Genomic DNA, 14,865 nt, shown 5'->3' on the forward strand with positions numbered 1-14,865 from the left:
ATCCCCAGTCCCTGATTGATGTATGTATCATTGGAAGTGATGAAGTCATCATCCAGTAAATGGTTATGAAGCATTGTTAACGTGGATCACTAAGGAAGTGCATAGAAATGTTAGCGGAGTGGTTTCTTATTCTTTTTTTTAATATATAATTCTTTGTTTTCCCTTTTTCTAACTTGTCCAAAACCTGGGAAAGAAGAGTGGGGAAGCAAACAATCAATAAAAATGACTGAGAGTATAGGATAAGGTAAGGGTTGTTTCCGAGCAGATGGGTGGCACTGTGGCGCATGGTGCTTGTTTGCCTATTGGAATGTCACTGTTTCCCAGTGTAGAAGTAGAGACGTTTCCCCAGGGACTTAGTGGTCTCTTGGTCATGCTGATTAAACGTCATGTGACTCAATCTAGCTGTGCTTAGTTTTGAAGGATACTGTGGTTCATTTTGTTAGCAGTTATCTCTGTGGGTGTGTTTCTTGTCCTGGAACTCCATGGTCCCTGAGAACTTAGCTCACACAGAAGTCTCCTGCAGAGTAGACGTTAACCTCGACCTGCAGATTCACCCTGTTCAGTGCTGGTGTGTGTCTGTTCTTTCAGGTCTCACTTTTACTATACCAGGTGCTGTAGGCCTCTGAGAGAAGTAACTTATTTCTGTCTAATTTTCTTCCTGACATAAACAAATCTTGCTTTTTCATCATCATCATCCTGGCATAGTCCAGTGAAAATATAATATGAATTACATAGTTGATTTCAATTAAAAATTAAAATGAAACAGGTGAAACAATGTGTTTTATTTAACCTATTATATCTAGATTCTCATTAAACATGTAATCAGTATCAAATTGAGATGTTACATTATTTTAGTTTTTGAACCCAGTCTTTAAAAAAGTATTTTATGCTTTTTTAAAAATATTTATTTTTTAGTTATAGGTGGACACAATATCTTTATTTTATTTTTATGTGCTGCTGAGGATCAAACCCAGTGCCTCACGCATGGTAGGTGAGCATGTACCTCTGAGCCATAACCCCAGCCCCATATTTTATGCTTTTTATACTTTACATTTAACAGCACATCTCAATTTAAACACCAAATTTTTATTGGAAATACTTTATGTATATTTAGATTTTATAAAACTTATATTTGAAAAAAGTCTGACATACCCAAGTTGATTTAAACAGAAAGGTTTTCCAACAGCTAAATCGTCACTTCAAAATTAAATAGATTTAGTTCCAATTGTTTGCATTTCAAGGGCTCAGTACCACCTGTGGCTCAAGGCTGCCACCTAGACAGTGCCACTGTGGACTTCAGGGGAAGCAGTTCTGTAATAAGGTGGATGCACCGTCCCCTGCAGGTACACCCTTCGATGGGAGTTGTTGAGTCGCACAGGGACTAAGTTGCTAGGTTGGTCTTGGACTTGCAGCCCTCCCTGCCGCAGCCTCCCTGGTTGCTGAGGTTATGATGTGCACCACCATGCTCAGCTCACGGTGCTCTCTCTCTAAAAAAAAAAAAAAAAGTTTAGTTGTAGACAGACACAGTACCTTTATTTATGTATTTTTGTGTGGTGCTGAGGATCGAACCCAGTGCCTCACATGTGCCGGGCGAGTGCTCACCACTGAGCACTCACCAGGTCACCACCCAGCCCCTCACAGTGCTCTCTGACGCTGCCTGTCACTGTGATTAGTAGAGATCTCAAGCTGGCATGTTATCAGGTGAATGAATTAGATCGAGAACCTTTTAAATTAAGTTATTCACAGTGCTCAAAGTTCTTAAAATATTGAAGCCTCATTATGTTTAGGACAAAAGGATTTATTTTGTAAATGATCAAGACCCCTATTGTGGAAGGACCAGTGCCCCCCTCTCCCAGGAGGTGCTCTGACAGCGGGCAGGGGAGTACTGTCTCCTCGAATCCCCCTTGCACTGTGAGCCTGCTCTGCTAACCGCGCACTCTTTGTTCTCACGAGACCACAAGATTTCCACTGTAACAGGAACTTCCATACAGGTGTGATTTTTGTCCCTCTCTTTACCAATGAAAAAACAAGGTTTGAAACTGCAGGGTGTGAGTGTGGTAGGATTGTTTTGTGCAGGCAGACTGTCCATTCTTGTTAATGGAGTTAAAATGATTTTTAAATGTCCTTGTTCAGCTTTGGGGCCAGGCTGTCACTTCTTATTCCTCTGCTCCAGTAGACCAGTTGGTGACTTTGGCAGACTGTCAAATGAGTGTCCTTCCTGGCTGCTTTTTCTTGCATTTTAACTGTGGCTGTCCACCAATGTCCAGCCTTTTCCTCTGAACAGTAATGTTTAGGTTCTACCAATTCTTAGCGTTTCTTAGGTCTTGCTTTTTCTATGACAGCCCTGGAAATGGCACATGTTGTACCATTAAGAAAAAAAAAAATTAAGAGCTGCTGGGTAGAGCAGCAGCCTTGGTGGTAGAGCACTTGCCTGTCATGCACAAGGCTTTGGTCCCCAGCACCACCAAAAGAAAAAGATTAAATCAGGAACTACTTTTATACTTACAGAAAGGCTGCAGACATTGAGCGGAGATTTCCTTGATTACCTGCCTCCCCAAGCTGTCCCCATTATTAACATGTGTTCATTTATGTGGTATGGTGATCTTGTAAAAACTAAGAAATAAACACAGATATATGGCTTTTGTAAAAGGTAAGAAATTAGCATCACTGCAGTACTGTTAACCACACTTCTGTTCGTATTTGAATTTTCCCGGTGTTCCCACTAGTATTAAAATAGACAGGATGCCATCTGGGATCTCACATCGCAGTTGGTTAGTTTTTCTCCTTAGTCACCTGACCTCTGACAATTCCTCTGTCTTTCATGAGTGTTGACACTTTTTTTTTTTTTTTTGGTACTGAGGATTGAACCCAGGGGTGCTCAACCACTGAGCTATATCCCTGGCCCCGTTTTGTATTTTATTTAGAGACAGTGTCTCACTGAGTTGCTATGTGCCTCGCTAAGTTGCTGAGGCTGGCTTTGAACTCCGGATCCTCCTGCCTCAGCCTCTCAAGATGCTGGGAGACTGGCACTTTTGAAGAATACTGCTCAGGTATTTTATAGAAAGTCCCCCAGTTCTGGTTTGTCTAATGCTTTCTTGTGGATTGGTACAAGGGTGTGCGTTTTTCCAAGAATGCCACAGAAATATATCCTCTCATGCCACTTTCAAAGGTTCATTATGTCAGCGTATCTTCTACTGGTGGTAGTAACCTTCATCACTTAGTTAAGGTAGTGTCTGCTGGGTTTCTCCAGTGAGAATTTACTATCTTTTCCTTTGTAATTAATAAATACCTTGGGTGGCTGGGAGTGTTGCTCAGTGGTAGAGCACTTGCCTAGTGTGCATATGGCCCTCGGTTCCATCCCCAGCACTGCAAAATAATAACTACAACAACATGGTTGGGAGTGTATCTATGTGGTAGAGTGCCCTGGCACTGGGGAAAACAAGCTGATTCTTCTCCCTTAGTAATAATCTTATGGAGACAGATGTTTATTTCACCTTAGTGCCATCACTTTTTATTTTATTCAGGTTATTCCAGCATTGACCATTAGGAATGCCTTGGGTTGGCTCTGGTGTCCTGGATAAGTCCACATATTTTCATCCTAGATTTTATTTTCTCTTTGCACATTTTTTATTAGTGCACCACAGTTATACATAATGATGAGATTTGTTGTTACATATTCATATATGCACACAGTATAACAATATAATTTGGCCAGTATTACTCCCTAGCACTTCCCCCCTCCTTCCCCTCCTTCCACCCTCTGGTCCCTTTTGTCTTTTTTTTTTTTTTTTTAAAGAGAGAGTGAGAGAGGAGAGAGAGAGAGAGAGAGAGAGAGAGAATTTTTAATATTTATTTTTTAGTTCTCGGCGGACACAACATCTTTGTTGGTATGTGGTGCTGAGGATCGAACCCAGGCCGCACGCATGCCAGGCGAGCACGCTACCGCTTGAGCCACATCCCCAGCCCCCCTTTTGTCTGTTGATCTCCTTTTTTTGTTGTTGTGGTTGATCTCCTTTTGATATCGTGAGATCCTCCTCCTCACCTTTCTTTTATTTTTTCTTCCCTAGCTTCCACATATGAGAGAAAACATATGACCTTTCACCTTCTGAGTTTGACTTATTTCATTGACATAATGGTCTCTAGTTCCATCCATTTACCTGTAGATGGTATGATTTCATTCTTTATGGTCGAATAAAAACTCCCCTGTGTACATATACCACATTTTCTTTATCCATTCATCCATTGATGGACACTTAAGCTGGTTCCATAGTTTGGCTGTTGTGAATTGTACTGCTGTAAACGTGGGTATGCATGTGTCACTGTAGTAGGCTGACTTTCATTCTTTAGGATAATACTGAAGAGTGGTGTAACTGGGTCATATGGTCCTTGCAGGCCTAGTCTTTGAGGACCCTCCTTACTGATTTCCATAGCGGTTGTACTAATTTACATTCCCACCAACAGCAGAAAAGTGTTCTTTTTCTCCACATCCTCTCCAGCACTTTTCTTTATTATTTTTTTTTAGAAGGGGGCGGGGAGAGAGAGAGAGAGAGAGAGAGAGAATGAATTTTTTTAATATTTATTTTTTAGTTTTCAGCAGACACAACATCTTTGTTTGTATGTGGTGCTGAGGATCGAACCCGGGCCGCACGCATGCCAGGCAAGCACCCCACCGCTTGAGCCACATCCCCAGCCCTTCTTTATTATTCTTAATGGCTGCCATTCTGACTGGTGTGAGGTGTGCAGTGTAGTTTTTTTGATTTGCATTTCCCTAGTTGCTAATGTTGCTGAAAATTTTTTTGTACATTTATTGGCTATTTGTATTTCTTCTTTTGAGAAGTGTCTGTTTATTTAATTTGCCCATTTACTTAAAGGGTTATTTGGTTTTTTGATGTTAAATTTTTGGGGTTCTTCATATATTCTAAATATGAATCCTCTGTTAGAAAGTAGTTAGAAAAGATTTTCTCCCATCCTGTAGGTTCTCTCTTCACATTCCTAATTGTTTTCTTTGTTGTGCAGAAGCTTTCTTTTTTTTTTTTAATATATATATTTTTTTTAGTTGTAGATGGACACAGAACCTTTAATTTATTTATTTTTTTTTATGTGGTGCTGGGGATTGAACCCAGTGCCTTATACATGCGAGGCAAGTGCTCTGCCACTGAGCCACAACCCCAGCCCTGCAGAAGCTTTTAATTTGCTGCCATCCCATTAGTTAATGCTTGGCATGATTTCCAGAGCTTTAAGGATCCCATTGAGAAAGTCACTGTCTATGTCTAAAAGCTCGAGTGTTTTTCAAGCCCCCATCTCTTATGAGCACTTCTTTGTTTTAATTCAAGAAATCTCAGGCTTGTCCTTCCTTTGTCCCAGCTCTGGGACCAATCTCCTCACCGAGAGCCTTCTCCTTTTATTAGAGAGTGGTGTTTGGAAAGCAGGTGTTGGGGCTGGGTGACCGTGCTTCAAGGTCTTCTCATCAGGCAGCAGTAGGCAATACCTGCATGAGTGTGTGCATGCATCTGCATTTCCAGGTCACATGTCATGTACTTATGTAACTCTGCTTCATTCTGGCACCACAGCATTCATTTTAGCCTTCCCTCTTCTATGTGCCGCCGCCTTTTTTTTTTTTTTTTAATATTTTTTAGTTGTTGATGTACATTCATTTTTTATTTATCTGTATATAGTGCTGAGGATTGAACCCCGTGCCTCACACATGCTAGGCCAGTGCTCTGCCACTAAGCCACAACCCAGCCCCTCTCCCTCAGTGAGAACCCTGGAGCTCATCATTGATAATACATTTACTCACAAAATAAAAAACAAAGTAGTAGTCTCTGAATTGCTGATTTATACCACTGTGAGAAACACATTTGTGAAGGAGATTTCTGGCATTTACAGACAGTCCTGCCTGTCCTGTTCGACAGCACCCATTTGGGGGGCGGCGCTTTCCAGTTGCTCAGGTGGGTTCTGTCCCTCACCCTCTGGCTCCAGATTTTCGTGCAGCACAGTTAGGTTTATCATTACTGCAGCAAGGGTCCCGTCAGAACCCACCGGGGGACACCAGGCCTCTCAGCCCTGCTTCACCACAAGCCATTAGTCTCTAATTTTTGGCTTTTTTCCTGCTGTTTCTTGTGTGCCATTTTAAACTACTTGTCACGTTTGTGTTGAAGATCATCCATGGTGGCAGAAGGTGGACGTCATCCCCACCTCATGCTGCTCCTTCCCATGGGAAGGAGGATGTCATTGCCGGGAGCATGGACTCAAGATTGAAGCAGAGATTGCTTGTGTTTACTACCTTTGTGTTTTTACCTTGGACATTTGGATGTAACTTTGTGAATTTAAAGTTGAACTGATTTTGTGTAACATCTGCTAATAGAGCAGAAAGGGGTTAGGAAGGAAGGTACTTTTTCCTCCACTATCTTATCTATCCTTCTTAACACTAAATACTTCATGATCACATAGCTATTACAGTGTTAAGTGCTTTGTGGAAGAAAGTCAAAAGTGTCACACCAGAAGTCCTCATTCATCTCTGTCCCTCAACGTCAAACCAGTTCTGTTAACCTTTCAGAATCGTGTGTGTGTGCGCGCGTGCGCGCGCGCGCTGAGGGTTTAACCCAGGGGTGCTTACCACTGAACCACATCCCTACCCCTTTTATTTTTTTGAGATGGGTTCTGCTAAGTTGCTGAGGCTGACTTTGAACTTGTGATCTTCCTGCCTCAGCCTCCCAAGTTGCTGGAATTATAGGAGTGCACCACCATGTCTGGCTCAGAATCTTTTTGTTGTTGTTGTTTTTGTTTTTTTGAAACAGGGTTTTTCTGTGTTGCCTAGGCTGTTCTTGAACTCCAGGGCTCAAAGGTCAGCCTCCTTCCTCAGCTGGGGCTAGGGGCACATGCCACCACGCCTTCCTTTCAGGTTTCTTACATTTCTAAATATATGCACCTATGAGGAAAAATACTGTTTTACAAATGTGAGTTCTTTTTTTTTTTTTTTTTAACATAAAAGGTATGCTTGGCATCTTCACTTGTTTTTTCTGTCACATGTGTCTTCAAGATCTGTTCCTGCAGTGCCGCTAGCTCTGCCTTGGAGTTCCTCACATCTGCAGGCACCTGATGCACAGATGTGGAGGTTGCTGGCTCTGTCCCTCTTCATTGCAAGCAGTCCACAAGCTGCTCTCCCACATGGCTGTGCCCGCCTTCCTGATTCTGCCAGCCTTGTATGGGAGCATTCCCTGCTCACTTGACATTTCCTATGTCTTAAATTTGGGCTATTTGAAGTAAAAAGTGGCATTTTGTTTTATTTTGCTTTCCTGAGATAGTGTGAAGCTGAGTGCATTTCCATGCAATTATCAGCCATGTACATTTCCTTTCCTGTGGTTTGCCTGTCTTAACCATTTTCTTTTTCTTACTGATTGTATATGCTAGATTTGCTCACTTAATAAATGTTTGTCAGTCTCTTATATACATATCCCAGGCAGTAAACATTCACAGGATTTATATTTCACAGCACTTACGTTCTGAAGAGGAAGTTGGCTCAAGGAAAATCTAAATAAATGAATAAGATTGTGTAGATATTAATAAATGCTATGAAAAATAGGATAGTAGTAAGGAAAGTGCCTGAGGAGGGAGGGACCACAGTCCCCTGTGGACTCCCTCCCTGGGTGTTTGAGGAGAGGTGGGTGGTCAGAGAAGGCTTGTAGAAGAAGGTGGGAGTGGAGATGAATGAGGCTAAAGAGCCAGCCATGGGAAGCATCCCGAGAGTATAGCAGCCGCTGTGGCCCTGAGGTGGCCCTTGTGAGCAAGGGGGGCAGGTCCAAGCCTCGTAGACGATGCAGTGGGTCCTCAGTGCAAGCCATGCGAGAGATGCTCCTCTCAGGGGTAGACGCGATGCTGGATGGGTTGCAGTCTGTGTCTGAGGAGGGTCCCCACAGTTCCTTCTCCTTCCTGCCTAGGCTAGGTTAGCAGGAAGAGCCTTGCACTAGGGGACTTGTCATCAGGACGTGATCATTGGGTTTGTGGTTGTGTCGAGGCCTAGGCCTTTTCTTTAATAAAGGAAAATTTTCTGTTTCAGATTACCTAGGAACAGTACGATTTGGGGTTATCACAAATAAACATCTTGCGAAACTGGTATCCTTAGTACACTCTGGAAGTGTGTATTTACATAGACATTTCAACACATCACTTGTAAGTATTTTGAAATTGTGTTTGTATTAGAGCAGTGGTTCTTAACTTGCGTGGGCCACAGGCTCCTGTGAGAATGGCTGACCCATGAGTGCTCTTATGTGCAGGCTGAAAGCTCCTGCAGACCAGCACCCCACTCCTGGGTCAGAGACCACGCATTATAGGGCTCAGGAGCTCAGGAGCGTAATACTCAGCAGTTCTCTGTTTATGTTCTTAGATTTTAGTGTAGCCTGGTTAGTTTCCCTCTAGGTGGAATGCAGTCCCTCTGTTTGGAGAGCTGTTTCTTTGGCCCTTGTTCACAGAGGTTGAGCTTCCACTGGGCGAGGGGTGTTCTTTATTCATTCCTGTCTTTCATGAAGGGTGGTCATGAGACATGCTTTTCTCCTTTGCTGATATAATGGATTTTTTAAGTTGACCAGTCAGAGGAAGAAGTCGATGACTTCTCACCCTAGAGATCCTCGGTTCTCCGTTGTCTCCTTTGTTCCCTGATATTTTTGCTTTTTGGTGGGGTGGCCTCCACTCAGCTGTTTCTGAGCGTTGGCCTGTGTCCTACGCAGTCCTGTGCTTCTCTGTTGACGGCTGCTTCCTTAGTCACGTCACCGACGTGTGCTTGGTGGTGGCGCTCTTGGGCGCTCTCTGTCTCTCTGACTTCATCGACAGTGTCAGGGGCTTACAGGACATATGATGGTTGATAGCCCTTACTCAGAGTAAGGCCTGTCCCCTGTAAGCCTGGGCTCCCGTGGCTCAACTAGTGGGTCATGTGCCTTCAGAGGTGCCGCCAGGCCCTCTGGGGGCCCCTGCTTGCCCATCACCTGGCTTCTCTGTATCTCCAGTATTCCAGATGCTGTGCCTCGCTTCTTGCAGTTTATATTCAAACTCAGTTTATATCCGTGCTCTCCCAGCAGAGTTATTGATGATGGGGTCTGACTGTTTTCAGACTCCCACGCCCCCTCAGCGCCACTGCTGCCACGGTCTCTCCACGCCCGCCACTCTTCTTGTGCCTGAGCTTCTTGTGACTTCATCTGCTTTTGCTAGCTGTCATTTTCTTACATTCTTCATTCCTGGCCTAAGTGTATCACATTTATTTATAGTAAAGGGTACTGAGGAAGAAATTTTAGATGGATGGAGAAAAAAGGTACAGCTGTGAGGTGACACTATAAAAGAGATCAGGTTTACTGCTTCAAAAAATATATTTATTTATGTATGTATGTGTGTATGTGTGTATGTGTGTGGTGCTGAGGATGGAACCCAGGGCCTCACACATGCAAGGCAAGCGCTCCACCACTGAGCTGCAGCCCAGCTCCAGGTTTGCTGCCTTAATCAGATAGTTCTTAAGGTTGGCTGGTTTAGCAGTAGTCTTCATCTACCAAATGGCACGTTTGGGGATGGTAACGTAAAACACAAAAGAGTGGACATCTTCATTGTGGGGAAACTTAAATTTCCATTTTAGGGGTATCAAATATCTCATTGTGAAGTCCTCCACAGCACCTCTTTGGAAATTCCCTTTGAAACCAGTGGGTCATATCACTGGACTTTTAAGGAATAATTTTATGTTCACCTATATTGGTTGTTGTAGAAAAGCAAGGCAAAAACCGACTGTCTCTTTGCTTCGTGTATTCGCACCAGGTGTGAGCCAAAGCCTTGAACGTACGTGTTCAGGCCAAGTTCAGGCCACCTGGTCCATGCGCAGGCCTGTAGAGTCCCTGCTGCGCCAGGTCCTCCAGGCACTAAGGGGGACCTGTGAGCCAACCTGGTGCAGCCTCTGCCTCACAGGAGCTCTGTCCCTGCCTTGGGGACAGGCCTTCAGGACTGCGGTAAAAATCTAACAAGTTGTTGACTCCATAATTCCTGTTCCTGCAGAGGAGTCACTCCTTCTATAGATGCATAGTGAGGTCTCACAGCTCTCCTGGGACGGGCTAGTAGCGGTCCTTGTGGCCACCATCAGGCAGGAGAGGTTATTTTGGGGTCTGTCTGAGGGGAGGAGGCACTCCTGCCACCACTGTCACTCTGCCCCTGTGGCCAAGGTCTTGTGGGTGGGGTGCTGGCCTGGCAGCCCCTCGGTTGCTCACTCCTGGGGCAGCGTGGGCTCTGAAGGATGGCGCTGTGCACTCTGGTGTGGCCCTGTCTCACCCAGCCCCCTGAACTTCTGTGCTCTCCTCCGCCGCAGGTCTTCCCCAGGGAGGTCCTGAATTACACAGCCGAGAACATCTACAAGTGGGCCTCGGAGAACCGCGAGACACTCTTCCGATGGCTGCGGCCCCACGGAGGCAAGAGTCTCCTGCTGCATAATGAGCTCAAGAAAGGACCAGCACTTTTTCTGTTCCTACCTTTTGACCCCTTAGCCGAAAGTCACCCTTTAATAGATGAGGTAAGCCGCCGCGTGGTCAGGGGCAGCAGAGTGGCAGAACCCACCAGCTCGCCCTCTCTGCTCCACGACCAGGAGCGTTGACCTGGTAGCCCAGTGGCTGCCAGGAATGGCTGTCCATGGCTGAGCTCCCTCCTCTCAGTGGACTCGAGAGCCTATGCCCTGGACAGGGACCACCCCAGTCTCTCTGGCCACACTGTGAATAGCTGCTCAGGTCTGGGGAGAGTAGGTGGGAAGGGAGACCACCCCCCCCAGAGAAAGACCAAGCCTCCCCCTCCTGAGGCAGGAGCGATGGGAACTCAGTGGAGTCGGTGTGGCCTAGGAAATGCCACTCTTGTGAGGGAGCTGGCCAGACTGCCTGCCCTGGCCATCCTAGTGTCAGCAGAAAAGAGGTGGGAGCAGCAGTAGTGATGTTGGGACTCTGTTTCCACCCTCAACCCCCTTGTCTCACGAGAGCCAGAGTGGTCTTCACCCCCGCCCCAGTCTGCCCTCTCTGCCCATTCCTGCTTTCTTCCTGGGGCACTCGCCATCCCTGGTTGTGAGTTTATTGTACACATGGATCATTTGGAGGCACTAAGAGAGAGCGGTAACCATCAGCAGAGACATCCTGGGATTGCTAAATTGGATTTACTGGGGGTTTATCTTTTTTCTTTTCCTCAAGGATCCCTTAATTGGCCAAAACCAGTTTTAGACAGCCGTGTGCCACGGGCCGGGCCAGGCGGATGCTCCTTCCCCCACTCATGCCCGCCTGGAGGGATGGAGGGCAGGACTCGGACTCCAGCCAGGCTGCACGCGCTGCTGCTCTGGAGCCTCATTGTTAGAGTTATGGTCCCTTCTGGGGGCTTCTGAATGAGCGCCACTGCCCTGGCGTAGAGGGAGAAGAGAAGGGAGAACCAGAGCAGTTCTCCCCACCCAAAATGGAGGACGCCAAGCAGTCAGAGAGTCTGCTACGCAGGGGAACTGCACTGGGAGCTGGTACTCCCTTTGGTGACCAGGCCTCCCCCGAGTCCAGTGTTAGGAGCCACCAGGTGTTGTGGAGAGGCAGGGCTTTCCACCCAGTGGCAGCTGTGGATATGGAGTTTACGTCACCTTCTGGAGTTCTGGGTAGGGAGTGCCAGCGTCCCGGGCTGGGGGTGTTTTGTGGCAGGAGCCCAGATCATCTCCAGGGGGCTGTGGTTGGTGTAGGCTCTGGTGGGAGGACCCTTGCTTTCCAGCGTGTTCCTGGAAGAGCATTTTGCCTCCCTCCGTTGCCTTCCCCTGTACCTGCTAACAGGCCTTCTTTTTTTTTTTTTTTTTTTTTTTTAATTTTTTTTTTAAAGAGAGAGTGAGAGAGGAGAGAGAGAGAGAGAGAGAGAGAGAGAGAGAGAGAATTTTTTAATATTTATTTCTTAGTTCTCGGCGGACACAACATCTTTGTTGGTATGTGGTGCTGAGGATCGAACCCGGGCCGCACGCATGCCAGGCGAGCGCGCTACCGCTTGAGCCACATCCCCAGCCCCAAACAGGCCTTCTTTTGGTCTCAGTTTTGTCTGTGGCTCCTTTCCTTGGGCTCCCACAGTCCCTGTGTTGCCGGTGAATTCCCTGAAACTGGGAATATAATTGATGTGACTGACAACCAAGTGGCTTCTGTATTTTCCCAATATCATGAATTACATAGGCAAGTGACACACCTGTCTACATTTCCCTCTTTGATGGGGTCAGTTTGGCCAGTGTTTATTGAGCACTGTGCTGGGGGCCCAGGGAAAGGAGGCATACAGCAGTCTTGGTCCAGAGACGGGTCCAGTAGAGAACTGAGAGCCTGCTCATAACTCAGGGCAGAGGACAGTCAGCCCTAGGCCCTGGGTCAACAGGAATCAAAAGAGAGAGGACACCATTCCAGAAGGTGGAGGCCTAGAGAGGTTTTGGGGGAGAGTGATTGAGTCGGGCTTCTACAGGCAGCCAGGAGACTGCTGGGCTGAGGGAAGCTAAGGGGGGAGGAACATTGGCAGAGGGACTCGGGTGGGAGGCGGCAGCAGGTCTCAGTGTTGGACTCATGGTACCTGGGGTGAGGGTGCTCACTGGGGAAGACCCGGAAGGATGTGTGGAGGACAGGACCTGGGAGGCTTTTCCAAGGCTTTTAGTACTAACTGTAACCCTCAAAGTCTGGTTGCCACTGTGGAGATGGCAACAGGATTCCAGAAAAGTGAGAAGTAGTAAGTACCTGAACTTGGGTGGCAAGTAGTGTCTCCTTTGGGGCAGGAGCAGCAGTGACCAGAGGCAGATTCGTCAGGTGCCTGAGGGAGGTGGGAGAGAGCATCACAGTGCCCGGGGAGAGTTATGCGTGTGCTTGGAGGCAGCGTTGTTCCCCCTCACCACCGGAAGCCCACTTCGGGGCAGGAAGCGAAGCAGCTTACATTGTTGAGAAGAAAGCGAGCAGTCCTCCTAGGGGGAGGGTCTAGGCTTGAGAGCCAGACAAGGATGTTGGGAACCATTGTGGTAGGGCACGTGTAGGATGGCCACGTCAAGCCCAGGGGCAGTGGTACCTCTCACACACGTGCATCTGAATTCATACTCATCCTGCTGTCTCCAGGGTTCTAGAAAGGTCTGTCATGTGACGTCACAGTGTGTGTTATGCACCTTGTTAATCAAAGGAAATGCCCTGTCAGCCAGCATAGTCTGCAAGCCTTGTCCTACTGTGACATTTCTAGGAGACGGTCACGGCGTGAGTCTGGTGCACAGGCATGGATATTGCAATCAGACTTACACATTTCTCTGATGAAAGAGAGAAGAAAGCATCTGTTGCACAAAGATTTTAAGTTATTTGCCAAGTTTTCCCTAATAGTTTAAATAAATTAAACATGACATTAACAGTCCACAGAACAAGATGGTACATGGAGGTACACTTTCAGAACTGGGAAAGGAGTAAGATGCAGAAGCCAGTTCATAGGAGCACAGTGCATGAGCACATTGCTTTCTGACAAGAGAGACAAATGGAAGAGATGAGACGAGAAGACACTAGGAATTTTGCTCTTTGGTGTAATCAATGCTTTCCTATGTGAATATTTTGTGAAGATGTCAGTTTTGAAGTTTTATGGGGTGCTGGGAGTAGGAGGAAGGAGTTCCCCACCATTGTGTCACTGAATGTCACGCAGTTCCAGGGTGGACAGAGGCAGCGGGCTCTGGGTGGGTTGCAGAGGCTCCACCTGTCAATGCAGGGGCCCATGAAAGGACTCCAGAAAGGACTGAGAAGTTTGTGTGGGGGGAAGGAAAACCATTGAAAACCCTGGCTCATCATCTAAACTATCTTTCTTTATGCCAAGAATGATTCAAGCCATTTTTCTATACAAATACTTTTTTGGGGGGTGCTGGGGATTGAACCCCAGGGCCTGGTGCATGCGACACACACTCTACCAATGGAGCTATATCCCCAGCCCAATATGTATGTTTTGAGTTAAGTCTATAAATATTGTTATAAATCTTGTTTTTTCCAAGTTGGAGTTGCACTCATTGAATGGTTTTGTGCTCACATACCCTTTTTTTTTAATGAAATAATTTTTTTTTTTTTTTTTTTTTTTTTTTTTTTTTTTTTGGTGCTGGGGATTGAGCCCAGGGCATTGTGCATGTGAAGCAAGCACTTTACCAACTGAGCTAAATCCCCAGCCCATGAAATAAAATCTTGACTGAACACCTTTAAGCAAATTACAGCAAAATTTGATTCAAATAAACACACTCCTCTAGAGATTAAACGCTTTTGGATTATAACTGTTTCTTCTTTCTCACAAAACTGGACAAGGGTCAGAGAGACGGGGTAAAGATACTCAGTTTGGAAATGGAAGAATCTTGTGAAAATATATATATAAACTGCTGGCCCTTCTAGGTAACAGAACATTTGTTAGGTGCTTGACTCTGTGCTAGCCCCAGGGTTAGCAGGATAAATCAAATGTGTTCCCTGCCTATGGCATCCATAAATAAGCCTGGGCAAGAGGGATTAGAAAGGCTGTAGGGGCCCTGGAGGTGTGGACATGGACACCAGCTCGTCCCAAGGTAGAGAGAGTGAGGTTTGCTGAAGCAGCCACCCAGTGCCGAGTCTTGGGAAGATGGGAAGGCGCCGTCCTGGCCTCTGTGAAGGCAAGGCATTGAGAACGGAAAGGCCAGTGGGCCAGGTTGGGTTTGTCCAGAGGTTGTGGGGACCCATTAGATGTCATCTGGCCAAGGAGTGTTGTCGACCTTGGGATCATATTTTTGAAAATAGAGTGGGGCAGTGTGAAGGTTCAGTTACTGCAGGGAGAGGGTGGTGTCTGAGTTCAGGTGGAGCACCTGAACTGAGGCAGTGGCTGTGGACAGGAGGGGCTGCC

General features: G+C 46.3%; 1 protein-coding gene across 3 annotated transcripts in view; it reads left to right on the forward strand.

Annotated features, from left to right (window-relative positions):
* Positions 1 to 14,865, forward strand: part of TXNDC11 (thioredoxin domain containing 11) — a 61,833-nt gene that overhangs the window by 33,956 nt on the left and 13,012 nt on the right. For all 3 annotated transcript variants that reach the window (XM_081299077.1, XM_081299075.1, XM_081299076.1), the window contains 2 exons: positions 8,057 to 8,169; positions 10,334 to 10,534. In XM_081299077.1, the coding sequence (XP_081155203.1) occupies positions 8,057 to 8,169; positions 10,334 to 10,534 (314 nt within the window). The remainder of the gene's footprint in view (positions 1 to 8,056; positions 8,170 to 10,333; positions 10,535 to 14,865) is intronic.

This window comes from Spermophilus citellus, assembly GCF_964194105.1.
Source record: "Spermophilus citellus genome assembly, chromosome: 6".
Classification (NCBI taxonomy): domain Eukaryota; kingdom Metazoa; phylum Chordata; class Mammalia; order Rodentia; family Sciuridae; genus Spermophilus; species Spermophilus citellus.